A 27,623-nucleotide genomic window follows, 5' to 3' on the forward strand; every position below is an offset into this window, starting at 1 on the left:
CAAAAGCTCCTTTGGTTTTAGATAGTCTTACGTGGTCACCTTTTCTAAAAGGGGCAACAACCGGTTTTATTTTAAAACCATCTCCGTAAACCGTTTTCCATACCTTCAGAGAATTTGAAGGATAAACATCAGCGGGTCTGGTATGTATAGTTCTGTGAAAGCTCTGGTTGTAACTCTTTATAAAATCAGGTAACACGTCAATGTAGCGAAAAGTGTAATGGGCTGTAAAATATCTCCACATCCTAGTTTTTAAAGTTCTGTTAAATCGCTCCACAACCCGTGCTTTGACTTCATTATTAGTAACAAAAACAAAATGGTGAACTCCATGCCGCTTTAACAATCTGCTTAAAGGTTTGTTTAAAAATTCTTTCCCCCGATCGCTTTGTAATTTTTGAGGCACGCGACCTGCGCTGAAAATAGCTTTAAAGGCCTTGGATAACTCACCACTCGTCTTGTCTTTTAGGCCTAAGGCCCAGGCATATTTGGATAGAATGTCTATCACTGTTAACATGTACTTAAAACCGCTGTTGTGTTTGGAGAACCGGTGCATATCCACCAAATCTGCCTGCCATTGCGCATCCACATCTGAAACAATGGTCTTGTTTCTTTTAAAACGTATTCGAGCCGGTTTGTGTAAAGTGTAAGCATCCTGGTTTCAAAGCCAAGCACTTACCTGTCTTCTATTTAAAGTTTTACTATGCCTTTTGATCACTTGAAAAAGAGGGTTCACCCCGCCAAAGCTCCCAACTTCCCCGGGGGTGTAATATATTTTCTTTAACAGAGCCGTGTGTGTAGACATGACTGTTACTGGTACCGTCTTTTACTAACACAAGTATGGAGGGGGACAAATTCATATTGACACATTTAAATAAGTTTTATTAATGGCCTGGTTTAACACAACCTTTTACAGCCGTCTGTATAAATGGACGCCATAACCCCTACCATAAGGGAGTCTGAGCTGGTTCATTCTTCCAGTGTGTAAGTTCTCAAAGGCCTCTAGAAAGGCATCGTCGAGCTGTTGAGAGATTTTTCAGAAAAGAAACAGTGTAAGCACCCCCACTGCTTGTTTTTAGATTTACGTAATCCCGGGTCGGTTCCTAACCCCATTACACCCCATCCTCAACCATCACTTCTTAATCATTCCTTTACCTGAGCGAAGTCTTTTCCGTTCACCTGTTCCGCCGGTGACTCCTCCAAGCCATGATCACCTTCCACCTCTAGCGGGGTGGACAATGAGAGGCCATCACACTCATCAGGGTGCCTCACGAAGGTTTGGGTTTCGGGTCGGGTTCCTGCGTATCCATCAACGGTTGAGTCAAAGGGCCCCTGTCGGAACTGTTGCTGACGTAGCGTTTTCTCCACACAAGTCCAAAGGTGCTCGGGGGTAAAACTAAGTCCGAAGTTCTCACGGGGGTGGTGGAGGAGTCCATGTTTCCACGATTTCTAAAACACGCGTTCTTGGTAAAAGATGGCCTCTTCTGCCTGGCGCTGGGAGTTATGGGGTGATGGTGCTGCGCTCTGATTGGCAGAGGGCACTGGGAGGAGTTCTTAGAGGGGTCACACGACCCTCTTCTGGGCAGTTCACCCTGTCCCAGAACCTGCCCTATTTTGGTCACATATGCTCTCGGGGCGGTCCTATGCAGCCGAAACCCATCGCGATTGGTAGAGGGCGATGGGAGGAGTTGTTAGAGGGGTCACACGAACCACTCCTGGACGGGCCACCCTGCCCCCAAATTCCTCCCCGTTGGTCAAATCTCCTCTCGGGGTGGGCCACAACGGCTGAAACCCCTCCTGATTGGTAGACGGAGGTGGGAGGAGTTGTTAGAGGGATCACATGACCCACTTCTGGACAGGTCACCCCGCCCCGGAACTCTCCCTGATTGGTCAAATCTCCTCTCGGGGCAGAGCTATGGGGGAGAAACCCATCCTGATTGGTAGAGGGCAGTTGGAGGAGCTCTTAGAGGGGTCACATGACACACCTTGCATCCAGTCATGTGGCCGCCTTGACCGTGGAAGTACTACCCCCATGGGGCAGGACTTCTGTGACAGATGGGCAGGTTTTAAGGGGTCAAGGGGTGGGGTTAGGGTTTGACTGACGATAGGGCCCTTCCTCCTGATTGGTAGAGGGAGGTGGAAGGAGTTGTTAGAGGGGTTACATGACCCACTTCCGGACAGGTCAACCCGCCCCAGAACGCCCCCTGATTGGTTAAATCTCCTCTCGGGGCAGTCCTACAGGGGCGAAACCCATCCAGCTCGAAGAAGTGTGTGTGTGGGGTTACTTTGTAAATTATCAGCTTGGTCCAGGCCCGCCTCTGCTGCTATCTCAAGCCCTGATGGTACCTCTAGTACTAGAAGAGAACCGGTCTGGGACAGATCTCTCTCCAACAACCTGTGTGATAAAGGCAGAAGATGCACACACAAAAATATTAGCTTCTCAGCAATGTCCTTGTCGTCTTTAATTGCTCTCTTGAATCCACCCCTTCTTTCACAGGCTTCTGATCTCCTTAAAGTGTTTTTTTAGGGTTTGTCTATAGCCCTTCAGTTATTTGCTCTTCACAAGCCATCTTAGCACTTCTACTTTCCCGCTTACATGCTACCTGCTGTAATTTAGGCTTCTGTTTACTCCCCATCCTGCATCTTTTAAAGAACTTGTTCAGCTCAAATAAACTCTTGGCTCTTGCTATTATTAGTGGCCTTGCTGGTTAGGAGCTCGCTTCACTACAAAGCCAATGTAAAGAGCTCAAACTCCCTCTCCCTAAGCAAGAGCTGGCCCCCCGCAGTTTGTCCTCGGAGGGGGAGGGGCAGGAGAGTCGCTTTTTAAAGGGAGTTTTCTGACAGCCAGGGTCACATGTTGGGCGAGCCCAGGCCCTGCAGCCGGAGTGAAGGAAATTCTGGCTGCAGCAGCCTTATTCCTCTCTTGCTCTGGATTGGGGCTGTGAGAAGTGACGCTGGGTCTGCTTGCGGCCTGCAGTTCAGCCTGCGACTCTACGCCACCCCCTGCCCACCCTTCTTGGGCTGACTGCAGCCTCTCCAGGTATTTAAGCACCAGGCCTAGGATAGCCTGCTCAGCACCTGGCTGGGTTCTGCCTAGTGAGCAGCTGGCAGGGTCAGCCTCTGACAGAACTAATGCCCGTGATGCGGGGGAGGGGTTGGACTGCACACTCCAGCCCTGGGATGTGTTTCCTCAGCACCTGGCTCTGTTTCCTCAGCTCTGGTGCAGCCCTTTGGGGCATGATCAGCTGTTGAAGACAGGGAGGCTCAGAGCTAGAATTTCGTATCCCCATAAGCATAGCTGGGGCGGGGTGGGGGGTTGGGGTGGTGTCAGCTGCTCCGTGCGTGCAGGGGCTCTTGGAGCTTCCACTTGCAGGGGGCAGGCAGCAATCCAGGCTGGGTTCTGCAGAGTTAGCACCAAATGAGGCTCGGAGCAACCCCCAGCCTCGCCCTTGGCTGGGGCTGCTCAGAGTCCCTGTCCGCGGCACCGCAGCTGGTGAGGGATTAGGGGGGAAAGTCTCCTCCAGCAGCCGGGTCTCCCATAGGAGGTGGTTTCCCTCCCTCTTGTGGAGTCCACCCCCTCTCTGCTTGCCACTGCCCCCTGCCTGCCAGGAACGACTCACTTCTGACTCCCAGATCCTGCTGACCAGCCATGGCTCCTGCCTGGGCCAGGATGGGAACACCCCACAGGGCAGGGAGTTTCAAACTATAGCCGGGGAGAAGATACCCCAGAACCAGCCCCGAGGGTTTTCTCCCTGCTCCTACGCTCTGCAGGTCACTCCAACTGGGTTCTGGCTCCCAGCCACCGTGCGATGTGGCTGCTGCCCCCTGCCCCTAGAACCCTGCCCCGATTTCCCCCCGCCCCTCCTCCCAGCACAGCAATACCCCTCAGCCGTGACTCACAGCAGGGTGGGTGGTCCAAGCCTCCTGCTCTTCTCTGGCTTCAATTGCCCATCATGTATCCTAGGGGAGGCAGGCGGGCCTGGTTATTTAACAGCATGCAGGGCACCAGCCACCGCTTGTATTTCTGTCTTTCAAGGTGCCCCCCACCCCCAATCCATCCGGGCAGAGGAGGGGAAGGAGCTGGGTGGAGAGTCAGTCCCCAAGATTATTGGGATCATTTTGCCTTTGGCCTCGTGCCCCACAAAGGCCAGGAGAGGTGTTGTGCACACAAGCCCCACTGGGAGTTGGCGTGAAGCACAGTGTGGCAGAGCTGCTGCCCTGGCTCTTTGCCTGCATGGCTGGTGGTAGCTGGGGTGGGCAGGGCTGGGGCTTCCTGTCAATCTCTGCCCTCCCTGTACAGGCTGCAGGGGGACCTGGCTGGGGCCAGTGCCTTGTGCGGGGTGGGGTGGGGGGGAACCAGGGTGAGACCTTTGGGAGGCAGGATCTCTCCCTCGGGCCTGCTCTTGCTGCAGGTGCCGGGCTTGCCCAGGGCCAGGACAGAGGAGACCCTCTGGCCGCAGAGCCCTCCCGCATCTGGCTGAAAGGAGTCTTGGTTCCCCCTTTGTCCCAGGGAGATGGGAAGAAGCGGGTGGGGGGGGAGTTGTGCGTGTTTGTGTGTGGGCAGAGGAGGCCAGCCCCTCCCCCCTGTTGGCAGTGTGCATGTGGCACTGGGCCCCGGACTCATGGGGCAGGGAGGGATAATAGGAAGTAGAGCTCCAGCTCTTTTCTTACCTATCAGCTGCTGGGCAGCTGCTGCTCTCAGGGCAGCCTTCTTGCTCAGCCTCCCTGGGCAGTCCTGGAGCTGGGAAGCCAAGAACCCAGTTAGTCCCAAGCCACACATCCTCCCCAGGCTGAGGGGAGCTGCCTGCTAGGGAGGTGAGGAACCCCTGGCTGTCAGAGCCCTCTCCCCCTTGACTCCTCCCATGGGACAGAGATGACTTGTACAGGAGCAATCCTCAAGGGTGGGGGATGGGGCTGAGTCAGTGAGGGGGCTCCCTGGAGCAGGGAAGCTCCCTGTGTGCTTAGGTCCTCCCACCCCCCAGTCCTGCAGGGCCCACACCCCAGAGCTCACTCACCAGGGTCCTGCAGGCTTCGTTCAGGAAGGCGGGGATGGCGGGGGCCGCCCCCTCGGCTAGCTGGCTCTGCACGAGCGTGCGCAGGGGCTGGTAACTGAGGAAGGGTGCGCAGTGCAGCAATGCCACCCTGCACGCCTGCCGGAGAGGGCGAGAAGGGACCTGGGTGAGTCCCTGAGCGCAATGGGCTGCCAACTCGCAGGCTCTGCGTGGCTTGGGGAGACTCCGCTGTGCCGGAGCAGCAAGGAGCCACCTCTTTGCAGAACCTCCTCTGGCCTGACGGTTGTTCCCCAGGCCCCCACAGCCCCCATCTCCAGCTTGGCTGGGTTGAGGGGTTGAGGGGAGCCAGGCCCGAGTGCTGGGGCCGGGGAGGGACACTCCTGGAACAGGGAAGGGGCCATTCCCTGTGGGTCCCCGGTGGGCGGTTAACAGCACTGCCCGGTGACCAACGTACTTGGCCTCCCCTCAATCCCAGGCACTATTGGGGACTGCTACTTGGCTGGGGCGCGGGTGGTGGTGGGATTTCTGCAGGAGGCTGGTCATTCCCAGACAGGAGCTAGCACACAAGTGAGGGCAGGGCAGCAGCAATGGAGACCCAATCGGCCTCAGCGACCTGCCCTTCCCTGTGGCCCTGCTTGGGTTAGGTCACTTGCTAGGGGCCAGAGATAGACCTGGACCTGGCCACTAAACAGGGCAGGCTGTAAAATGGAGCCACAGCCGCGGAGAGGCTGGCTGGGCAGGGAGGCTGGAGGTGCCTGTGGGGAATGGAGGAGGAGAAGGAAACCCCACAGATCTACCCCACAGCTACACTCTGAGGGCTGGCAGAGCTCTGTGTGGGGTGGGGGAGGGCTGGATTAGTGGGGGGTCCTGGGTGCCACAGGGCAGCACTGAGGAGATCTGGGGCTTGGAGGGGGGAGTTTGCACCACCCTTGCCATGCTGTTAGAATGCCCCCAGCCACCCCTGCCCCTATGAGCCCTCAGCTGCACTCACCTGGGCCACCTGGGGGTCCCCGTCCTGTAGATGGATGAGCAGCGTCCCCATGCTCTTCTCCACCTCAGCCCCAAAGAGGGATGACTTCTTGGAAACAAATTTGCTGAGGTGGCCAAAGAGCTCCATGGAGGCCCGCCTCAGGTCGCTGTTCTCCTGCAGACAGGGGGCGCAGGGTGGTTAGAGGGGACAGGCTCAGGCCCTCACATGCTTTGGGAATCAGACTGGCAGCTGCGGAGCCCGGAGAGGTTTCAGCTAGTTCAAATGACAGGACAATTCTCTGCAAACTCCCCTCCTTCCTGCTGGGCCCCAGGGCTGCTGAACAATTGTGGGCCCAGGGCCCAAGAATGATTGTATCCCTGCCTTCCCTAGCAGAGGAGCTGAGCTGCCCCACAAATCCAGGAATGTGCCTGCATCGGACACTGAGCCCCCTCCACGTGAGGGCAGGTCCTGAGCATCTCCCCCTGTGGGGTGCCCTATGGTGCCATGGGGCCTGCCCTGCTTGGTACTTACATCCTCAAAGAACGTTCTCGCCTGCAGGGCCAGCGGGACGGCGACGTGAGCCTTCAGAGGCGCCTTGGGGTCCCGCAGCATCCAGCAGAGCCCTTCCATGGCTTCCAGAATGGTGCGGGGGTCGCAGCATTCGCACACGGCGCGGACAAAGCTCTCCAGGATCTGGTCTCGCTTTTTCCTGACCTGCAGAGAAGGGGTTGGACGCCGCTCGGTGAGCAATGCTCTGTCAGCCTGAGTGTAACCAGAGTCCGGGCAAGTCAGCCTACAGCCTAGTCTGCTCCATAGGAGCTACAGGCTGGGGAGAAGGGGAACCAGGCGCTTCCTACCCAGCCCTCTCTGCCTAGTCTCCTGCCATTCCAGACCCACCTTGTCCGGGAACTCGGTCACTGCGTTCCTGAGGCCGTGCAGCGCTCTGCCTCGAACGTGGATGTTGCTGTCCTCTGTCCGCTGCAGCATGGCCTTCACAACCTGCTTCCGCATCGCCTTGGGCTCATTCTCCATCAGCAGGGGGCTGCCGAGGAACTAAAGGGACCGAAAGGAGCTGTCAGAGAGGGCTGGGCGAGGCCAGTGGGTCCTAGCCCGGCAGGAGCAAGGGGAAGGGAGTATGATCAGGGGCCAGGAGGTGACATAGATCCGTACCGACTGCTGTTCACGAGGGGCTGGCTTCAGCTGAGCTTAACAGAAGTGACATGTGCAGGGCAGAGTGCTCCCTCTGCTTCCAGTGGGGTGCTCCCAAATCCCACCACAGAGCCCCCAGCAGAGGGATTAATTTACAAGCAATACACCACCAGGACCATCTATCATTGGCTGACCAGCTATTGGCCCCCTGTTCCATCAGCTTCTGGGCCTGGCTAACCCTCCCCCCGGTCTTCCAGGCTCACCTCTGCGAACAGGGCGGTGCAGGCCATGCGTTCGCCCTCCTGGCTGGCCTGGAGGCTGGGAAGGAGAAGCTTTGGGATGCTCTTCAGGGCCAGGTTTGGGTGGGTCACTATGGCCCTGGGAGAGAACAAGAGTTTGTGTTGACGTGTGCATGACAACCCTGCACATGCCGGAATCCGGCCCGGTCCCGGCCACCCCCTCCCATCTCTGCCCCACTGGGCTCCAGAGCGAGAACGTGACTCCTCCAGCCTCTGTCCTCACCTGCTAAGGAGAGTGAACCCCTCGGGCTGGGCCTCCTCCAGCAGCTGCCAGCCTCGCTCCTGGTCCATTAGTTCCACAGCTGGCTGACTGCCCCTGAGGCGCAGCACCCGCGCCAGGGCCTGCACGGCCATGCTGGGAAGAGAAGGAGGCAGGAGATGGTGATGCGGGGATTCCTGCTCTCTGGGCGGGGTGGGGGGGGCAGGACTCCCTTGCTGCAGTACTGAAGGAATCAGGGTGAGCCTAGAAGCTGCCCCACTTCTGCCTTTGGTTCTCCCCCCGCAACTGTGGGGGCAGGGGGGAGTGTCTGCAGATGTGACCTTCGCTCTCCTCCAAAGATGTGAAAATTGCCCCCACACCCCGCCCAGGAAACTGACCCTGGGGAGAAAAGTACATGCAGTGCCACCCTGAATGCCCTGCTGCCCTGAGCCCTGCCCCCCCAGGGCCCACTGCAGAAAAGGGGTGAAGTGGCTCAGTGACAGGCCGGGCCTGTCCCAAAGCCTTCAAAGTAGACAGTAAATAGAGACAGCAGCCAGCTCTGCCCTGCTCCCCAGCTCTGCTCCCCCTCCCCCCGCCCCCGGCTCAGCTCCCTCATCACCCTGCTGAGCTACCCACTCTGAGGAGCTCTCCGGCTCCCTGAGTATCCGGGGGCAGTTCTGCCCGCTCCTAAGCACGAGAAGTCTGGCTGATCTGAACCCTCGGTCCCCCGAAGGTGTCGGGGGTCCCTGGACAACGAAGGTCCAAGCAGGAAGCTTCCCCCTCCTAGGGGCTAGCCCAGACACTGCGTGGGTGCTGGGATCCATCGGCCCCACACATTACCTGCGTGGACTGGTGTCACTGGGCAAGTCCTGCTGGGCTCCCGAGAGGTGCCGTGCCGGGGGGCAGGCGATGGCGAGGAAGCAAGAGGCGAACAGGTCGTCCTCGCGTCCCTCCAGCGTGTCCGCTTGCCCCAAGGCCCCGATCAGCTCCCACAGGCTGCATGTGGTCTGGAAGGGAAAAGATACAGTCAGAAGACCGTGGCCGTGCGCAGAATGCAGCCGGGAAAGAGGGCTGAATGCCAGTGATGGGAACTTACCGCCGGGGGCAGCCGGGCTGGCTGGGGGCAGCTCCTGTCCTGGGTCTGTCCAGGGTTAGCCCGGCCCTTCTCCGGGCTGTCGTAAAGCAGGATGTGCAGTACCTCCCTGGTCAGCATGGGGTCTGCACCTAGGAATCTCCAGATGGCCTTGATGTGGCTGTGACGGACAGAGGGACGGCAGGTAAGGAATTCACACAGAGGACGGGCCCAGTTGGTACACACCGGGGATGATGCCCTCCGAGGGGTGACGGGCCAGAAGCAGCAGGTTGAGCCTGCTGGTGGCTGACCTCAAGGCCCTTCAGGCACTGTCCAGTCCTAAGGGGTTCATACCCTCCTGCCTGGGCACTGCCAGGGGGCGCTGTGTCACAGAAAGGGATGGGTGGACGTGGCCAGACTCACTTCTCCCAGCTCGGGGGCCCCCTCCCTCCCTTGCTGCCTTCTCCTGATGGGAACCAGAGGGGCTGGGGTTAGAGCCCCCATGGGGGAAAGCAGTTACTCTGGGCTCAGGGGTGGGGGCTGGTGTGAGGAGGTGCCCACCCTTGGGAGGGGCTAGGGCTAGGTGCTGGGCTGGATCTCCTGAACTGGGGGCGGGGGGGGGCACAGAGTGGGAGCTGCGGCCAAGGAGAGCAGGAGCTCCTTCCCCATGGGGCAGAGAGTGGGGGGTTCAGGAGGAACAAGGCTCCAGTTCTGGCCACGCCATGGCTCTGGGGTGGGGGGTTTGGAGAAGGCTGTAAAATGGGCTCTGTGCTTGTCGGCTCTGGGCAGGATGCAGGGAAGGCGCTGCTGGCCCAGGGGAACCTGGCAGGCTGGTGAATCGGAGAAGACCAGCCTCTAGGGGTGGGATGAGACGGTGATGGGGAAGATACCAGGCTGGGATTCCAGGGGGGAGAGGGCATTTCCCAGCTGGGGGGAGGGGGTGCCCCTGCGGGGACATGCTCAGTGTAGGGGCGTCTGTGGGGGCAATGCAGTTAGGTTGGCCCCTCTCCTGCCTCAGCCTGGAGGGATGCCCTGCCGGGAGCGGGGGGCCATGCTGACAGAGGGGGTGACCCTGCTCACATGGGGTCTCTCCTGGTCTGTGTAGTGATGGGGGGGGGGGGCTGGAAGGCTGTTCTGGCCTCCAGCCTGCCAAGCCATTGCACAGCCGAACCGGGATGGGGTGGACTGGTTAGCAGTGCACAGAACGAAGTGGGGGAGGGTGACAGCTGTGTTAGGAATAGCTCAGCTGGGGGAGCCCTGAGCCGGGGGTCCCAGAGCACACGGAGCCCTCCAAGGGACAGGGAGGCTAATGGTGACAGCATGCCGGGGCAGGGCTGTTCCCTGGGGGCCTGTGTGCAAGGGGAGGGGCTGTGCTGCATGTAACCGTGGTGCTGTGGAGTGACCCCATTAAGGGGGGGCTCGGAGGCCGGAGGGGGGTGTTCTATCCTTTCCCTGGGGCCGGCGCTCACCGTTTGTAAGGCCAGGGCATCTTCAGGAGGATGCTGACCGCGGTCTTGGTGTGTTGTCTGGCCAGTAGGTGGAGAATGTCTCTCGTCCCATCACTCAGCCGCCCCCCCCGGGGTGGGCTCAGTGTGTAGGAAAGAGCCGCCTGGAGATCCTGCACCTGCGGAGGCAAAGCAGGGGCTGAGACCCTACCCCCGCTGTGGGTGGGTGGCAGGCAAGGGCCAGGAGGAACTGGGCAGGCTCAGAAACAAGGCAGCGGTCACATGGCCCGGCGGAGGCCATGGATAAACTCTCCTAGCGAGTGACTGAGCCGAGGGGGGTTCTGGGTTCGGTACCTTGAAACCCCCACCCGTGATCCAGCACCGTAGAACTAAGGGTCCCAATCCCGCTGCCCAGTGACACCCCACCCCCCGGATATCCCGGCTGTACCTCCCCTTCAGCACCAGAGTGGGATCTAAGCGTCTGGGATGCATTTCCATCCTGTACGTCAATCCATGCCCACTGGGCAAAGAGTCAGTGGACATGGGGGACCCCACCGCAGGCTCTGTTCCCCCAGCTGGGGGATGGGTCTGGAGATAGGGCACATTTCCCAGGGAGTGAGCTGGGCAAGCCAGACTCCTGGGATCAAAGCCTGAAAACCATTACAGGGCCGTGCCCAGCGGCCCCCTTGCAGACAGGGCAAGGATGGGTCCCATTGATCAATGATGGTGAGAAGGGATGTCTCCCCTCCACATCCTCCCTCGTGCCCCAGGAATTCTAGGCACAGGGCAAGATGGAGCTGCCCGAGATGTCAGCATGGTGCCTCCAATGCCCAGCCATTACTTGGCTCTGCAGCTCTGATTCTTGCTCTCCAAGCACCGCCTCCATGACGCCCGCCAGCTGGTCTGCACACTCCTCCTTCTCCAGCAGGCCCACCAGCAGGGTGAAGCTGAAGGGCATGAGGTCACTCGACTGCAGGTGCTTCGCGATGAGCTGCAGGGAAAGGCACAGGCCGAGTGTGAGCAGCGAGCCCCGGCCTGGGGAGGTGGGTTTGCTCTTCGGGGAACGGGGACAGAGGCACTGGCAACCTGTGCCCAGGGCTATGTGAGTGGGCACTGGAGCCCATACCCAGGAATTTCCACCTGCCGGCTCCTCATCGAGGGAAGGAGACAATAACCCCCCTTTCCCATGTGTGTGTCTGTCTCTCCAGCCACAGTCTTTTACTCACCATAGCAACATGGACAGGGTTCTCTCTGCAGCTGGCATCCTTCTGCGTCTTGCTCAGCACGCTCACCACCGCCCCTGTCTTGGTGTACACGACAGCTGCACAAGAAACCACCAGTGCTCAGGCAGAGCTCTCGGGGCCGGATTCTTCCCCCTCCCCTTCGAGCCAGATCAGAGGTGCCAAAGAGCCAGACTCCGGCCGCAGCTGGGAACGACCAGCTAGGGTGAGCTCTCAGCTGGCTTCTGGGCCAACTGCCCACCCTTCACCCTGATGTAGAAGGTGTGTTGGGGCTGGGGTGGGATCAGGGGAGGTCCCAGATGGTCCCAGGCACCTGGTGAAGGGCAGATGCCAGGTCAGCCCGGTAGGTACCAACCCACTTCTGCTCTGTGTCCCTCTGGTCAGGGCTGCGATGAAGGCGCCATGTTCTCTCTGCAGCCCTGCTCGCTAGGTAACGGCCGGGGCTGTGAAGACTGAGAAGTGGCGACTGCTTCCGCTCTATCTTACCTTTGCAAGGCGTGAAGAGCCAGTAGAGAGCCTGAGATGCCCAGTATCTGGTGGCCTCCTGAGCATCGAAGGCCTGGCTTGTCAGCAGCCCGGCCATGTAGCCCTGCTCTGCCATGGGTTTCAGGTCCTAATGGGCCACCAAACAGAAATTGAGGACATAGGTCGGGACGAGCCCAGCTCTGTCTGTATTCCCCCCCCCCCCCGCTTCCCGTGAGTGCTGAGGGGGGGCGGGGGGCAGCAGGGTCTGCGCTGCTCACCTCGGTGATGGCTTTGAAGCGGTAGAACATGAAGAGCCGGGCGCTGGCTCTCACAGCTCGGCTCCTCTCCTGGGCCCGGGGAGAGCAGATCCACGGCTGCAAGTGCTGGGGAGCAGGGAGAAAGTCGTGTGAGCGGCAGCAATGCCGGGGCGACCTCCAGAACCTGCTTCCCGCCCCAGCAGGGAGAGGACATGGAGCCTTTAACCTCTTCTCCTCCACTTCCGGACACTGGAACTCAGCGCTCCTCTCCTGTCTGGGAGGCGTTGGCACAGGTCTGAGGGTCTTGGGCTCAGCGCTTTGAGGATTCTCCCCATTGATCCTGTAGGGTCTCGGGGCTGTTTCCTTCAGGGGAACAGGGGCTCCAGGCCAAATGTAGGAGGCCAAAGTGACACCCCTGGAGCAGGACTAGGATTGTCTTGCTGGATCCCAGGGTTGGGTGTATGCCCCATGGGGACTGGCTAGTTCACAGCAGCTGGGAGGCCTGCTCAGCCCCCTCGGGATCAACTGGAGCCTTCCCTCTTGTGGTTCGGGTAGAACCTGACCAGCCGGCCCATCCCCAGATGGCCAGTGCGAATGGGCCCCTCCCCCCTCCCTATCATACCAGAAAGAGATGCAGTAGCGTGGTGGGGGTCAGGTGCTGCTCCAGGAATGTCTGCAGCACAAGATCCAGGCCCTCCCAGGGCAGTTCTTGGAGAGACTGGAGCAGAGAGAAGCAGGGAAGTAAATCGCAAGGGAGGTGGGGTGCACGAGGCAGGGGGACGAGTGGATCCCCCGGTCTGGAGCCAGGTGCTGTTGGTATTCGGGGTCCCTTTACCCAGGTGATATTGATCCCCCTGCACATAGACATGGGTCTCACCTGGACCACGGGCTGCCCTACCCCAAAGAATCCTTCCTCCCACCTGGGCTCCCCAACACATGTACTGAGCTGGGCTCTGGAGGGAAGGCCTCCTTCCTCCCGCTCTGGAGGGGCCCCAGCTGCCCCCCAACACCCCACTGGCTCCCCAAGGGCTGAGCTGTTCATCCCGCTCCAGCCAATCTCTGTTTCTGTGGCAGGGAGAGTCATGGCCTGGCCGTGTGGCTGTCCCGAATCCATGCTTTGCTCCCTCTGCACCAAATGCTATTTAACGCTCTGGGCCAGAGCCTCAGCTGGTGTAAACGGGGGGTAGCTTCTAGCTCTCTGTGCCAAGAATCCAGGGTAATTCTGTACAGTCTCACAGACACTCACCTCTACAGCTGTTCTCCCTGCCAACCCCACTGCAGAGTTAACTGCGTAGCCACTTGTCACCAGCCCTTTGGAAAATAAACCGAGGGGCTGGATTCGGCTGGACACGCAGCTCTCTGCATCGGGCCAGGGTCCAGCTACTCAGCCAGGGGGGTGGCTGAGTTTCCCAGCCAAGGAGGCAGGTGGAAGCTGCAGCTTTGTCCATGCCTCACTAACCTCTGCCCGGATAGCGGAGCTTTTTGCCACCTCAGTCCCTCTCAGCTTCGCCAGGGCTGGGCGCTGAATCATGGCACTGGTGATACAAGTGCTGATGGTCTCAGCCTCCTGTTCCTTAGACAGGCGAGGCTCAAATTTCCTGATTGGAAGGAACGGAGCAGACGGGGCCATTAGAACGGAGACAGGTCCTGGCATGAGTCAGGTTGAGTTTGATGGCTCGAGGGACAGCTCCCTCCCTTAGCAGCAGAGCTCCAGGGGGCATCTCCAGCAGAGCCACCGCCTAGGGAATGGTCCTGTCTGGAGATGCCTATGCCCCCTGGGCCCGGCAGGGGCTCTGCTGGGGAAGCTGCTCTCCGGGGCTGATCCTGGGCCCTGCTCTGCGGCTGCACCCATTCACAGCACTTCATGCTGACGGGAGGGGCTCCCTCTTACCAGGCAATACGCAGAGATGGGGGCTGGATAAAGTGACCCGGAGGCCGAGGAGGGTATGGCCCGTTAGTGAGCCACCAGGGAGAAACATCCTCCGGTTCTTATTGCAGCTCGTCCCTCCCCCACTTCCTCTCCCTCCATCTGCCCCTCCCCGGCTGCTGGGCTCCACAGCTGAGTCAGGCCCCATGGACGTACCCTATGTATGAGATGGCCAGCAGGGCATGCTGGTGATCGGGGCTCTGCAGCCGGGCCCGGTCCTTGACTCTGAGCATCTCCTGCAGCACAAAGCAGAGAGTCAAAGGCAAAAGAATTTGGGGGAGCCCGGTTCCTCAGCAAGACGTGGAATCTCCAAACGCTGTTTGACGCCCCCACCGACCCTCAGCCCCAGCGTGCAGTGCACTGGGGCACGGAGCTGGGAAGATGGCCTGGGAGCGGCCATGTGGCCAGAATGCAGGAGACATTCACCAGAGCCCCTATTTCGCCATTCCTGACGGCACATCTGGAAACTTCAGCATCTGCCACGGAGCAGGGAAGGGGGATCTGGGCAGAGGCGATTTTGTGACGGGGAGCATTAGAGTCCTGAACAGCTAAGGTCAAATATTTTCCTGCAAACCAAGGGAGGGCTGCGCCTGTTAACGCCTCAGGATCATGTCCCGGACTGAAAACCCTTGGAGTTAATCCCCAGGGCGCTTGCTGGGTGCCGGGCAGATCCCTCAGAAGTGGGATGGGGAATGGTCCCAGGTGTAAGCAGCATGAATCCGCGAATGGAAAATAGTGTCATTTCATTCCTTGGGCTGCAATCGCACCAGAAGAATCCGGCATCAGCACTGGGTTTGCAGTGCACAATGTAGAACCCTGGGCACCGGGTCGCAAACGCAGCACATGGCCTTTAAACGCCAGAGACTGTGGCATGTGCATCTGCCCTCGGGACCCCTCCCAGGACCCCAGTGTGCTCACTCACCAGCAGGGGGGACAGCACGGTGTATGTGTCCTGGCTCACCAAGGGAATCCTGCTCACTTGCGTGACAGCTTCACCCACCCGCGCGAGGCTTCTCAGAAAAGCAGATCTCACCAGTGGGTCCTGGGCTCACAGGCAGGAGGGGGAGAGAACAATGAGGAAACAGCCACAGGCAATAGAGAGCTGAGACACAAGGCTACAGGGCGAGTCTCTACAAGGGAGCTGCTGTCCTAGGCGGGATTGCCCTCACGCCCTAAGGGAAAGGACCTGGTTTGCCGAGTGGAACATCTTTGCATTCCCTAGGGCTGTGGGTCTCCAACTATTTTTACTGATGACCCCTTTCACACAGCAAGCCTCTGGGTGTGACCCCCCTAATAAATTAAACACCCTCTCTAATGTATTTAACACCATTATAAGTGCTGGAGGCAAGCGGGGTTTGGGGTGGAGGTTGACAACTCGCGACACCCCATGTAATGACCTCGTGACCCCCGGAGGGGTCCCGACCCCCAGTTTGAGAACCCCTGGCCTAGGGGAATATCTCTGGAGATGAATGCAAGGAACGGGCTGATTCCCAGAGGTGCTGAGCACTTGCAGTTCCCAGAGCTGTCAGTGGGCCCTGGGGCTGCTCAGCTCCCCTGACAATCAGGTCGTAATTGTCTGATCTGGGACAGGAATCTGCTGCTCTCTGCAGTTGGCTGGGCTCTCCCTACCAAGGCATCCGTTCTCCAAGGAGAACATTCAGTTAAACCAAAGTAGCATCCCCTCTCCTTTTCGCTGGGACGCGCATATGGGCATCGTAACCAGTGTAGGACTGAACGTCGGCCTCAAACCTCCGATGGCAAGAAAACAACCTAGAGTTAGCTCAAAAATCCCCCTTCAGCACCAGAGCCTGTCAACCGGGCTAGGGGCCTGAATCCCTCCGTGCGCCTTTTGTGCCCAGCTACACCATCGACTGCAGTGTGTGGGGAAACAGGCCCTAACTCTTTATCTTCTGATCCCTGAGTGCAGCACAAGCCTAGAGGTACCAAACAGGGTACAGTCGTCTCTGGGACAATAGCACCAAGTGATGCTCAGTTACACTCTAACAAGGCCCAGATGGGAGTCCTTCCATTAGCTTCCATGGGCCTGGAATCAGAGAAGCTAATTGAGATGGGGCAGTCACAGAGAGTGGTGCTGTTCCCATGTCTCCTGTCCCTCCTGGGGCAAAGGGCCAGCCCTCTGAGCTGAGTTTATGCAAAGACATAGCTCTGTGCTGCTGTGCATAGTCCGGGTAGGTGCTGTGTGGGCGGTCAGGGGAGGGCTCTGACTTACGTGTGGGCTCAGAAAATAGTGGTGTCGCATGGGAGCCAGGATATTGAAGCCTATGGTCTCTAGGATGAGATCCGTGGGGTGTGAGTGGACCACGTGCCCATAGGTGAGGAGCAGGAGGCTTCTCAGCTGCTCGATGGAAGCTGGCTCCTGAGAATTGCAAAGGAAAGAGTGAGGAGAAGGGATGGCCTCCAGCTGCTCCTAACTTACAACTGGGGCCAGGGGAGGATTTTTCATCCAGCCGGCTTAGCCACCAAAGGCTACTCTGCTGAGCTGAATTGCCTGGACTCCGAGGCCCTTCCCAGCTCCCCAGGATTGGGTGGTTGAGGTGACCCGGCAGCCGAAGGGGACGCACTAGCAGCTGCTTTAATTCAGCCTAGCTCCAGAGATGTCACTGGGACTACAGTGGATTGCACTGGCCCAGAGCGTTACTGGGAAGGTGGTGGTGGTGGTGCGGGGAGAGGGGGGACGCAGGTTAATGTCAGACATGCCAGCCCTGGTGAGTCTGCCAGGAAGGTCTGTGAAATAGCCCAGTTCAGGGGAAGACCAAGGGTCTGTTCTGCTGAGAAATGTGTCAGCTGGAGCTGATGGCATGGCAGTGTCTTTTGGGCCCTCTCTGAGCCTTGTTTATGGGGCTGCGTGGAGCATGTCTGAGCTCCCCAGGAGATACCCTGGAGAGCTTAGACAACAGGACCCACCTTCCCCCCTGGATCCATCCCATTGTGCTGAGATTGCAACTCCACAGAGGAGTAAGGAAAGGGCTCCCTCCACGGAGGCTGAGCCACTGCTGGGAAATTCAGCTCTTCGCTGAACAGGCTTCTGGGAAGCAGGGTCCTCCCTGGCAGGTCCCTTTACCTGCAAAGGCTGGTGAAGGGATGGATGAAAGAGCAGAGATGCTAGCTGGGACCGTACCTCCAGAGAGCCACCGGCAGAAGGCTGGAGCTGCACCCTGCTGACAAACTCTTCCCAGTGCTCCAGGATGGCGAAAACCTCGTATAGCTGTTGCCTGGCACACAGCCCAAGCGCTTGGGCGAATCCCTGAGAGACAGAAAGATGGAGGTTGGGAATGCTGAGCAACAAGCCAAGGGGCCAGGATGGGATCTCCAAGTCATTGCCATGGGCATGGGTATAAGGAAGATCTTTTCAATTCACTGGACCTTGTCCAAGGCAGAACATACACATGTAGCATCAGGCGATTGACAAAGAATGAGGGATCACTTGACAGTGGAGGAGCAAAGACCTCACCTCTCTTTCCTCTTCTTCTCGGAAATCGACCATCTCCACCAGAAGCCATAGCTGGGGCTTGATGCTCTCTGCTGGAAAAAACATCAGCACGGTGCCCCAGCACTTGTAGAGAAAGCTCTGCGAAAGAGACACCATCATGCTGGATGCATTGGGCACAGCCTGGCATGCACAGAGCCCACTGGGTATAGTTGTCTGCTTCACTGACCCCAAGCTGCCCCTGGTTAGCGACTGCTGTTCTGAACTAGGCACTGAACCCCAATTCCTTCCAGGACACTGACCTTGTCACCGGGCCGCTTATCACCGTGGGCCAGCTGGCGCCTGATACTAGAGATGAAACAGCCCAGCCAGGTGTGGTCCGAGATGAAGAAGAGAAGGTCTTCCAGGAACTGCCAGGGAAAGAAGAGCCAGTTAGAACCGAGAGGGGCCAAGAAACTGGTCCTCTCAATAGCTCCAGCCAGGAACCCACCACAGCTGGGACGGGAGGGGAAGAGGGAGCGTGCACTGTCACCCCCCACGTCTCTCCTAATGCTTCTGAATCCTTGTGAGCTGCCCCTGGTGCTTCTCCAATTGCATCTGCTGGACTCAGCCGCTTCCTCTGTCCCACAATGTAGTGCTGCTGAGGGGCCTCTTAATCCTGCCTCAGCGTGGAGGGGGCTGGACTAGATGACCTCTTGAGTTCCTTTCCAGCCCTCCATTTCTCTGACCCTTACCTGCAGCAGCTGCTGCTCCCACTTCCTCTGGCAGAAGCAGGTCTTGTGATCTGGAAGAGATGGGCAGGTCAGTTTCCTTTGTGTTTAGACCCTTCTACTGAGGAGCAGCCTTCAACTTGGCTGTTGTTTGGCAGGGGGTGGGGAGGAGCTGCCGACTCACGGGCCCCGAGGGGACCCATGGCTCTTTGAAAATTGCTGATGGACAACACTGCTCCTCAGACCCAAACCCCTTGATGTGAAATACCCAGGGGTTCTGCTTGCCAAGATCCTTCCCCAGGGTGTGAGATGTCGAATGAAGGTTAGATACGGTCCTGGAAAGGATCCTTCCTGTCTAGGCATGGGGGGCTGGGCTAGATGAACCAAGGGATATGATCCTGACGTGATCCTCTCTGATTCCAAGGTCACAGCATCATATTATACTGGATTCAGAGGGAGGCCCTGGCCTCTCCCTCTCTGAGCCCAGCATCACGGTGTCCCCTCCCTTTGCTCCTGCAAGGGGAGACACTCCCTCCTCACCTTCCACATAGAGGAGCATTTCCGTCTTGTAGCTATTCCAGAACCAGCCCGACCCGGCCTGGAACATGCTCATGAGCTGGAAGAGGAGGAACATGGCTGCCCTTCTGACCTGCACCGTCATAAACGAAGACGCACCGAGCACCTGGCGGACAAAGAGGCAGAGGTGGCTGTACCCCTCCCTTGCGAGGCAGTGTGAGAAGGGAGCTCCCTACAGGTGCAGGGGGAGAGCTCAGTGATGGAGGGAAGGAGACAGCAGGGAGGTGGAGCTGACAACCAGGACAGGATTGAGATGGATATTTCAGTTGATCAGGGACACTCCATGGACCAGCTATTGGCTCCTTCCATCCTCTCACTCCTGGGCTGGCTCTAGCTCAGATGAAGGGAGACAGGATTATCCAGAGGCCGTCAGGCAGCTGCTGGGTCAGATCCTTGGCCTAGGTTAGAGCAGCACAAGGGGAGCTTGAAGCAGCCCGAAAGAGGCAGCTGGGCCATAAAGGGAATCCCCAGCTGCCCCTTGGTAAGGGAGGATGCTGGAGGCCAGGGGGCAGAAGGGGGCCTGCACAACAGTCCCTAAGGGCTCATTCCAGCTGCCTTCTATTGGAGCCGTCCGAGGGCTGCACTAACTGGTGCTGGGGGACCTGGTCCAGCCCCAGGATCGGGGAGCCAGGAAGGTGGCTGGCTCAGAGAGCTCGCTGGTTCTGTTAAATGCCGAGAGGCGCTGGGTCGATGTGCAATGAACGCGAGGAATGTGACGAGCCAGCTCCTCTGGGGGCTGCGGGGAGAAGAGCCACCACACACTGCATGCCAGCTCCAGGAGCGGCCCCTTCCCACTGAGCATAAGGAACCTCCTGGCTGCGGGTTACTCACCAGCAGCCGAGCCAGCAGCTCCTGGGGTAGAGTGGACTTGGGGCTTGACCGACACCCTGTGAACAGAAAGGGGGGGCATCCCATCAGGCTCTGGAGGGATCTTTTGCATTCATCTCTGAGCTCTACCTGTGCCCTTGACGGCTGGCTGTGTCCTTGCAGTGAGCCGGAACCAGAGCCAAGAGCTGATCCCCACCCTCACCTGGGGGCAGACGCCTCTCGCTACAGAAGGACTAAGAGCGGGTGGATAAAATACTGGGACTCACCTCTGTTCGCCTTGCCACACCTCCTGGCCAAGGGCAGCCTGCCTTCCTCCTGCATCCTCTTTACCACCTCGACCGAGGTCTGCAGGAGGAGAGGCAGGGCTGGCCCATGGGCTGCTGGGCTCAGTTGAAGGAGCAGCCCAGGCCATAAAACCTGCAGAGCAGAGAAAAGCCATCTCAGTACGGAAATAGCCTCTTCCTGCACCAGCTCTCTCTTTCCTACACTAGACAGGACCCCTGGCCTCGCCACCGCCAGCCAGACCTCTCTACCCAGCCTGAACCATGCAGCGATCCCCACCCCCTCCCCCTTCACACCTATCAGTGTCTGCCTCCAGCACCAAATCAAGTGACACATGACTGACCCCCCGCCTTTTGTTGAGTGTAGCATCATCATTGACAGCACAGTATTTCCTAACTCCAGTCCCACTGGGAAAGGCTGTGTTCTCACGGCAGGAACGCAATACACCAGCTTGATAAATAAAGAGGAGACTAGGAAACCCAATACTATCAAGTGAAACCATGACAGGCGCTCAGGGAGGTTTGAGCTCTGACCTTCACATCCCCACACAGACCTGCGCCACTTGAAGCACAGACGCAATTGCTGTCTGCTGTGTGGACAAGAGGGGGACTTAACACACACTGTGCCAGAGGGTTACACAACTCTTTGCTAGACAGTATAGAACAGTGGAGATCAGGAATCCCTGGGGGTCTATCCCCACCTGTAGTAACTAAGGCACGTATATTGGGCATGCTCAGTCTGAAAGACAGTGTAGCTGAGTGCACAATACTTGGGTCTGCCTTATTAGAAATGTGGCTTCTAGTCTCAGCTCTGCCTGAAGTTACCGTGCGCAACCTCGCTGTTAATTTGTTCAGTGTGGGAAGGGGGCTGGCTAATACTTGACTGCTTAGGCTTGCGTTCTGACGCCTGGGTCAGTAATCAGGTCTGTGCAGTGTGTGGAAACCTAAGCAATAGTCAGCAGAGATGAGATTTGGATGTAGTGTCTCCCAGCTCAGTGGACTCTCCCGTAGGCACCAGGGTAGTGTGGGTGAGAGGCAGGAACTCCTGGGCTAGGGTTGGCTTTTGCAAAACAAGAATGTGATGGGCTGTATAGACCCCACCCTGTAACAGCCAGGGAAAAGTTAACAGAAGGACCAATGAAGAGGGACTGAGCTATGGAAGCTGCAGAACCAGCATGACTGACCACAGGGGATACTCGAGCGGAAGAGCCCCTGTGACACCAAACGCTGGCGTGCAGGGGCACTCAGCCGGTGAGTGTTCCCTGTTCCAAAGACCCAGGTCTGGCTCGGATCCGGGGTCCATTTTACCCAACCCCATGATGTTCTGGAGCGGGGAGGCTCAGATAAATAAGTCTGGTTGGGGCCTGTCTCATCGAAAAGCTCAGACCCAGAGAGGCCTGTGTCCAATGGAGAGGGGCAGGGTCACTTACATTGGCCATTCTGGGGGAGTCAGCCAGGGACTGCAGGGTGCTGGAGCAGAGCTGGCGGACCTCGAGCTCCATGGTGCGCCTCCCGTCTGCTTCCTCCTGAGGGTGAGAAGTAAGGGAGACACCAGGGAGATTTAGATTCGGTGGAGACCTCCGTGGCACGGTAACTCTAGTGGGCATGGCAGGGGGTGAAAATGGGGCTTGAAGAGAAAAGGCGCAACCCTGGCTGTGACTGTGCCATAAGCAGCCCAGGGTCTGTGTGGAGCCAGTTCTAGGCTCCACCCCTCTGCCTGGTGAAAACCAGATCCATCATGGCTTAGTCTCCTAAGGTGGATGATCACAGTGAGGCGAGAGAAGGAGGAAGCCAGGGGTCCTGCCCTCCCTGCGCGAGGGACAGAGCCCGGATGGCAGCTGGGAGAGGGATCAGAGAGAATGGGCTGGGAGGAAAAAACACTGTCTTCTATTTGTCATCATCTTCCATCAGTAGACGGAGGGTGCCGTCCCCAGTTCCATCTGCTTCCCAAGTCCTATTTGCTGCCCATCGCCTGCCCCTCCCCATCTGCAGCTGCCCCCCTTCCCTATCCCTTGACCCCATGTTCTGCCCTGTTCACGGACTCCCGTCACTAAGGTCTCTGCGGATTCTTACCGTGCTGTCGAGGGTCAGGATGCACTGACGCACCAAGAAGTCAATTAAGGGTCTTGAGGCAGATTTCTCCAAGAGCCCATGCGCCCCCATTGTCCTTATAAAATAAGCAAGGGCTTCTCTGACCTGCCAGACCCAGACAGAAACAGAAATGATTTGCACACAGTGTGGAGGGACCTTGTCCCCTCCCAGTCCAGGCTGGGATCCTTTCTCAGCGGGGGGTTTGGTGAATTACTGCTAGGCAGCCCAGAGATGACAATGCAGCCGGAGCCCTGCAGGGATTCTCTCCCCCACCTTCTGCCCTACACTATGGAGCACTGATGGGTCATGTGTTTCGATGCACAGGGTCCCGGCAGGCTCTGCACTGGCAGGCAGACATTCACTAGCTTTGGCCGCGTTGGCCATGGTTCCAGACTCACCCGTATGCTTGTGCTCTGCAGGACTGGCCCCAGGGCTATGAACAGCTTCTCGGTATTGTGCGTCATTTCGGAAACTGTAAGAGACACAGACACACGGCTCGTCAGGGCTGATGTTAAACCGGGGTGTGCAGGGACCTGAGATCTCAGGAACCTTAGAGCAACCTCAATGTCCCTACATGACCCTCCAGGCAGGTTACCCCCATGGGTAACCAGCTGCATCTGCCCACGCTTGCAGTTCCAGCAGTGACTGTCCTCTCTCATTGCCGCAGCATCGGCTGAGGGGCTGCAGGACTTGGATTATCTACTGCAGACAGGTATAAATGACCCCAATGAGGCCCAGTGCTAAGCGCTGCTAATTGCACAAGAGGCCATAAGACATCAAAAGACGAGGCCTCGCTGTGGGGTCACTTACTGTTGGATCGGACTATCCGGTCCAGAATGAAGAGACTGGCACAGGTCTCCTCTTCCTCGTCCTTGTTCAGCCTCCTGAACAGGAACACAAGCAGCTCCACCAGGAACAAGCGAGCTGCAGGAAGAGGAGTGAATCAGAATGGGGTGGGTGAATCATAAAGGGGAAGGGAATATAGTTCTATGCCTGGGCTCTGAAATTCCGCAGGCTCTGGGAAATCTCCTTCTCTGGGAAAGGTGAATGGGTTTCTTACCCAGATGGACCAGAGAGTCCAGGGCCTCTCTCCGCTCCTCCAGGTGCTCTCTGGGGAGATGACACACCTAAGGGAAGAAAGCAACACCAGCAAGGCAAACTAGATCAAGTGTCTCTCAGGCCAAGCCCTCGGATGGCAGAGTGAAGGGGTGAGGGTGGAGAGGCAGATTCTAATTCCCATCTAAAGAACAGGCCAGCAAGATGGATCAGTCTATGAGTGACGCCGAGGCTTCGGGGGCCATGGCTCATGTAGAAGCAGAGTTTGACGGGTCAGGAACCGAAGATGTGGAGCGTTGGAACAAGGTGCGGGATGCTGATGTTCCCGGTCAAAGGGGGTGGGGTGAGTGGGAGGAAAAGAAACCAAAGGAGAGTTCTCCAGGATCCATCCCCCAATAGGAACAGGATGAGGCAGGGACAGCTCTTCCCACAGCCTACCCAGTTTAAGCCAACAGGCCCCGGGATTTTGCCTGAGTGATCCCAGCATCTCTTACCATGGAGTGGAGTGCTGGGAAGAGGGTGCCAATGTCCTTCCTCAGGGCAGCCTCATCCATGTCCCTCACGCAAGCAAGGCCCTGTGCAAGAGAAGAGACGCAGGACATGGCGATGACGTGTCAGGCAGACAAGCCCCAATGTGTAGAGTCTCCATCAGCAGCTGGGTTACCACAACCCAGACTTGGAAGGAATAAAGTTATGGCCCTGGTGGAGAGCAGCTTCCAGCTGGTGCCGGACTCTCCCTTCTCTGGGAGGGGCATTTGACCCCTTGGTTTGCACTAGCCTAGTATCACTTATGGTTGGTTCAACAGGATAGTTGTACCTGGCGCCAGCTGGGGTGGTGTGTGCTGAGAGGATGGCAGGGATGGCGGGGCCCGGTTTGGAAGAGCGGGGCCTGCCCTGATTACTTATCACTACTGATGTTATGGCAGCGCCCAGAGGCTCCAGTCAGGATCAGACCCTGTTGCACTGGGTGCAGCACAACGCAGCCAGAGACAATGTCTGTCCTGAAGGGCTGACAGTCTCGAGACCCACGCAGACAGGTCAGGGATGGGGAGACAGCATCCAAGGGCTCCTCCCTGCCCCCGTGCTGGGCTGAGGAAACCACGCGGGAGCTTGGAAGGGAGAGCTTAATGTCCCTTCATGCGGCCTTACCAGGGGCCAAGGATCTGGCCCATTGTCTCTGCCTGCTCACCTCCTACAATGGTCACTTCCAGAGTGTACCAGGGATGTATACTCCTGCTTTCTGGCCTTGGGCCAGCCACTTCCCCTCCCGGAGCCTTGCTCTCCGCAGGTATAGGCTGGGCTAACAGCTAACCCTGCCCCGGGCCCAGGGAGAGCTGAGTGCGCGGGACACTCTGGGGAGAGGTGAAGCTCAGGATTATTTCTCTCCCTGGTTCCCTAATGCAGCCCATTGCTGACCAGCCAGCAAAGAAGAAAGAAAGCAGAGCCAGGTGCTGGGAATGGAGTCGCCTCTCTCCTCCTGTCTGCAACACCTGCCCTGGCAAGGGGGGGGTCAGAGCATGTTCTCTAGGGCCAGAGAATGGCAGTGAATCTGGGAGCAAGAGATGAGGAAAGGGGGTCAGAGCCTTAGAGGGTCAGTGTGTCGTGGGAAAGGCAGTAGGGGGCGGGAGTCCAGGCTGAGTTGGTGATGGAGGGAACCTTGTACCATCTGTGCCATGGGCACTTCCCCAGTGTGCTGTGGATTTCCCGCTCTCTCCTCACTCACTGTGGTCTTCCTTGGCATTTCCTCCTCCTTGCTGATTGGGGCGAGCTGTCCCCTGGGTGACGAATAGGCCTTTCGCTTGGTGCCTAAAATGAACCGAAGGAAACTAAGGTTGCTCTTAAGCAAAGTAAGCAGTCATGGGATTAGAGGGAAGGTCCTCTCATGGACTGTAGCTGGTTAAAAGACAGGGTAAGAATATATTTTCAGTTTTCACAATGAGGTAAATAGTGGGGTCCCCAAAGATCTGTACTGGGGCCTTTGCTGTTCAGGGGTAAAAGGTGAGGTGGCAAAATCTGTGGATGATACAAAATTACTCACCATAGTTAAGTCCCAGGTAGACTGCAAAGAGTTACAAAGAGATCTCACTAAACTGGGTGACTGGGCAACAAAATGGCGGATGAAATTCAGTGTCGATGAGTGCAAAGTAATGCACATTGGAAAACATAATCCCACATACAAAATGACGGGGTCTAAATTAGCTGTTACCACTCAAGAACGAGATCTTGGAGTCATTGTGGATAGCTCTCCGTAAACATCCACTCAATGTGCAGCGGCAGTCAAAAGAGCTAACAGAATGTTGGGAATCATTAGGAAAGGGATAGATAATAAGACCGATAATATCATAAAATGACTAGGGAAGTGTTATTTACCCCTTGACAGAACACATGAACCAGGGGTCAGCCAATGAAATTAATAGGCAGTGGATTTAAAACAAACAAAGGGAAGTATTTCTTCACACAATGCACAATCAACCTGTGAAACTCATTGCCAGGGGATGTTGTGAAGGCCAAAAGTATAATTGGATTTTAAAAGAACTAGATAAATTCAAGGAGGATAGGTCCATTAATGGCTATTAGCCAAGATGGTCAGGGATGCAATCCCATGCTCTGGGTGTCCCTAAACCTCTGATGGCCAGAAGTTGGAACTGGATGACAGGGGATGATGGATCCCTTGATAATTGCTCTGTTCTGTTCATTCCTCTGAAGCACCTGGCATTGGCCACTGTCAGAAGACAGGGTACCGGGCTAGATGGACCATTGGTCTGACCCAGCATGGCCATTCTTATATTCTTATGAAGAGCCACTGGGGAGCTGAGCTGGTAGAGGGAGCTGCCTGGTGGGTCAGTTCCCCCTTTACTGGCACCCAGGCTGCCCGGTGATGATTCCAGTGCTGCCCTGTGGCAGCAGGGCTTTAGCCCAGCGTGGGATGGCATGGAGGCTGGCGTGTAAGGTGGAGCAGAGGGCAGTGGCTTATGTGCATGTGCAGAGCAGGGCACAGAGCCTGGGTGGAGTCTCTTCTTGCCCTCTCAGCACTGGGGTTTGGCTGTCACTGTGGCTGCTTTCCCCCCTTTATTCCTGGCACTCAATACTGGGCATGGGCCTACCTGGATCAGGAGGCTCAGCACAGAAAGTGCTGCAGTGGCTGCCCGTTCCTGCAGCCAGGGTTTGTGGCGCCGGGTCTTGTTTTTGGGCCGCCTTCTGCTCCTCTGTGTCTGTGGATACAGGCAGACGGTGGGTTAATTTCCCGCAATCATGGTCACTAATAGAATGCCCTGGGGGCGACAGGGACATACAACTGTGTGGGAACTGTCTGCACCTTATGGAACCCCTGGCGAGGGATTTCCACCAATCACTGCCCAGACAGTGTCATGTTACTTAACACTGAGATCGGGCATTTCCTCTTCCAGTCCCTTTACAAACATTACCCACACCTTCCAGACCCCAGTGAAGATTGTCAGTCTTGTTAGCCCCATTATGAAGCTAGGAAAACTGAGGCACTGAATGATCCCGTGTGCACTGGGATGGAACTTCCTGATGGGACAGAAATAGACATGTGGTGATTTGTCACAGCGAAAGGCTGTTGACTCCTACCTGGGACAGAAGAGTCAGTGGGGCCTGGCTGGCTGGAGTCCAGATTTGTCCTGTCCGTTCGGAAAGGTGTCCATCCTGTAATTCAGAAGGGCAGTGGTGGGGTGAGGTGTCATGTGACTGATTCTATGTAAGGGCAATAGGAATCAGAGAGGAACTGGGGTAAATCTGTATCGTGGGGGACGCTTCTGGGCAGAATTCCTACTCACCAATAGTCTGAGTCAGTCTTTGGCAGAGACGGTCCAAAAACCCCATATTGACTCCTAAGACAAGAACCAATGTAAACAGATCACAGGAGTTTCTCTTCTACTGCACAGACCTCAGAACATTCACACCTCACTCTTGGGAGGCCAAGCTAGTGCTCTGGTGCCCGGTGCTCTGCATTGCCATGTGGAATGAGACCCAGGCTCAATTCTCTGCGCTGGTCTGCGGCTCCCAAGATGGCTGGAATTGCTCCAGGTGGGGGGGGGAACCTCCATTTACATGGGGAGGCTCTCTGCTTGACTAGGGGCTTTGAAGGGGATTCCATTGGGTCCCCCTCAGCCAGAAGGACGTAACTCATGAGATGGAGAACCCCAAGGAGACAGAGACATTGCAAGGCTCGGATGGAGGTAGATGTACAGAGCTGCAGCACTGAAATGTGGGATCCCCCTTCCTTGGGGATAAAATCTTTGTGGTACCTCTCCTCTTCCTTGGGATTCAGCAAGGCGGCTCTATCACCTAGAGCATTTGGTTCCATGAGGTATTTGAGTTTATGAGGTATGTTCTGACCAAGAAGTTACCTATTCTGGCCCACCTCACTGCACAGCCACCAAACCAGCAGTGCTTGAGACAGAATCTGATCATGACTCACAAAGCCATTTGTAATATACATATGAAAAACGTGGGCATCTCAGTCATGAAAAATGCATTGGCGTCTGTTTCCAGGAATGGAATGTGTGTGCTCAGTAGCACCCACAGTTCCAACCACAGCCATGGTTGCTTGACACACAGTCAGCCAGTTACAGATCACAAT

The 27,623-nt window shown here is 57.3% G+C and overlaps 1 protein-coding gene across 1 annotated transcript in view; it reads right to left on the reverse strand.

Annotated features, from left to right (window-relative positions):
• Positions 1 to 23,622, reverse strand: part of LOC135885058 (maestro heat-like repeat-containing protein family member 1) — a 30,293-nt gene extending 6,671 nt beyond the window's left edge. Inside the window, exons 1-33 of the mRNA XM_065412694.1 lie at positions 23,515 to 23,622; positions 23,025 to 23,091; positions 22,775 to 22,888; positions 22,363 to 22,436; positions 21,947 to 22,069; positions 21,304 to 21,399; positions 19,859 to 20,009; positions 19,596 to 19,651; positions 18,729 to 18,870; positions 18,213 to 18,262; positions 17,781 to 17,888; positions 17,503 to 17,619; positions 17,170 to 17,295; positions 16,261 to 16,407; positions 14,187 to 14,266; positions 13,563 to 13,701; positions 12,726 to 12,821; positions 12,125 to 12,229; positions 11,868 to 11,994; positions 11,367 to 11,461; positions 10,982 to 11,131; positions 10,165 to 10,319; positions 8,720 to 8,876; positions 8,464 to 8,630; positions 7,648 to 7,779; positions 7,389 to 7,503; positions 6,874 to 7,029; positions 6,508 to 6,690; positions 5,998 to 6,150; positions 5,010 to 5,144; positions 4,666 to 4,735; positions 1,150 to 1,292; positions 943 to 1,015 (exon numbers count right to left, since the gene is read on the reverse strand). Coding sequence (XP_065268766.1) covers positions 943 to 1,015; positions 1,150 to 1,292; positions 4,666 to 4,735; positions 5,010 to 5,144; positions 5,998 to 6,150; positions 6,508 to 6,690; positions 6,874 to 7,029; positions 7,389 to 7,503; positions 7,648 to 7,779; positions 8,464 to 8,630; positions 8,720 to 8,876; positions 10,165 to 10,319; positions 10,982 to 11,131; positions 11,367 to 11,461; positions 11,868 to 11,994; positions 12,125 to 12,229; positions 12,726 to 12,821; positions 13,563 to 13,701; positions 14,187 to 14,266; positions 16,261 to 16,407; positions 17,170 to 17,295; positions 17,503 to 17,619; positions 17,781 to 17,888; positions 18,213 to 18,262; positions 18,729 to 18,870; positions 19,596 to 19,651; positions 19,859 to 20,009; positions 21,304 to 21,399; positions 21,947 to 22,069; positions 22,363 to 22,436; positions 22,775 to 22,888; positions 23,025 to 23,091; positions 23,515 to 23,622 — 3,910 coding nt within the window. The remainder of the gene's footprint in view (positions 1 to 942; positions 1,016 to 1,149; positions 1,293 to 4,665; positions 4,736 to 5,009; positions 5,145 to 5,997; positions 6,151 to 6,507; positions 6,691 to 6,873; positions 7,030 to 7,388; positions 7,504 to 7,647; positions 7,780 to 8,463; positions 8,631 to 8,719; positions 8,877 to 10,164; positions 10,320 to 10,981; positions 11,132 to 11,366; positions 11,462 to 11,867; positions 11,995 to 12,124; positions 12,230 to 12,725; positions 12,822 to 13,562; positions 13,702 to 14,186; positions 14,267 to 16,260; positions 16,408 to 17,169; positions 17,296 to 17,502; positions 17,620 to 17,780; positions 17,889 to 18,212; positions 18,263 to 18,728; positions 18,871 to 19,595; positions 19,652 to 19,858; positions 20,010 to 21,303; positions 21,400 to 21,946; positions 22,070 to 22,362; positions 22,437 to 22,774; positions 22,889 to 23,024; positions 23,092 to 23,514) is intronic.
• Between the last annotated feature and the right edge of the window lie 4,001 nt (positions 23,623 to 27,623).

This window comes from Emys orbicularis, chromosome 10 (genome assembly GCF_028017835.1).
Source record: "Emys orbicularis isolate rEmyOrb1 chromosome 10, rEmyOrb1.hap1, whole genome shotgun sequence".
NCBI lineage: Eukaryota > Metazoa > Chordata > Testudines > Emydidae > Emys > Emys orbicularis.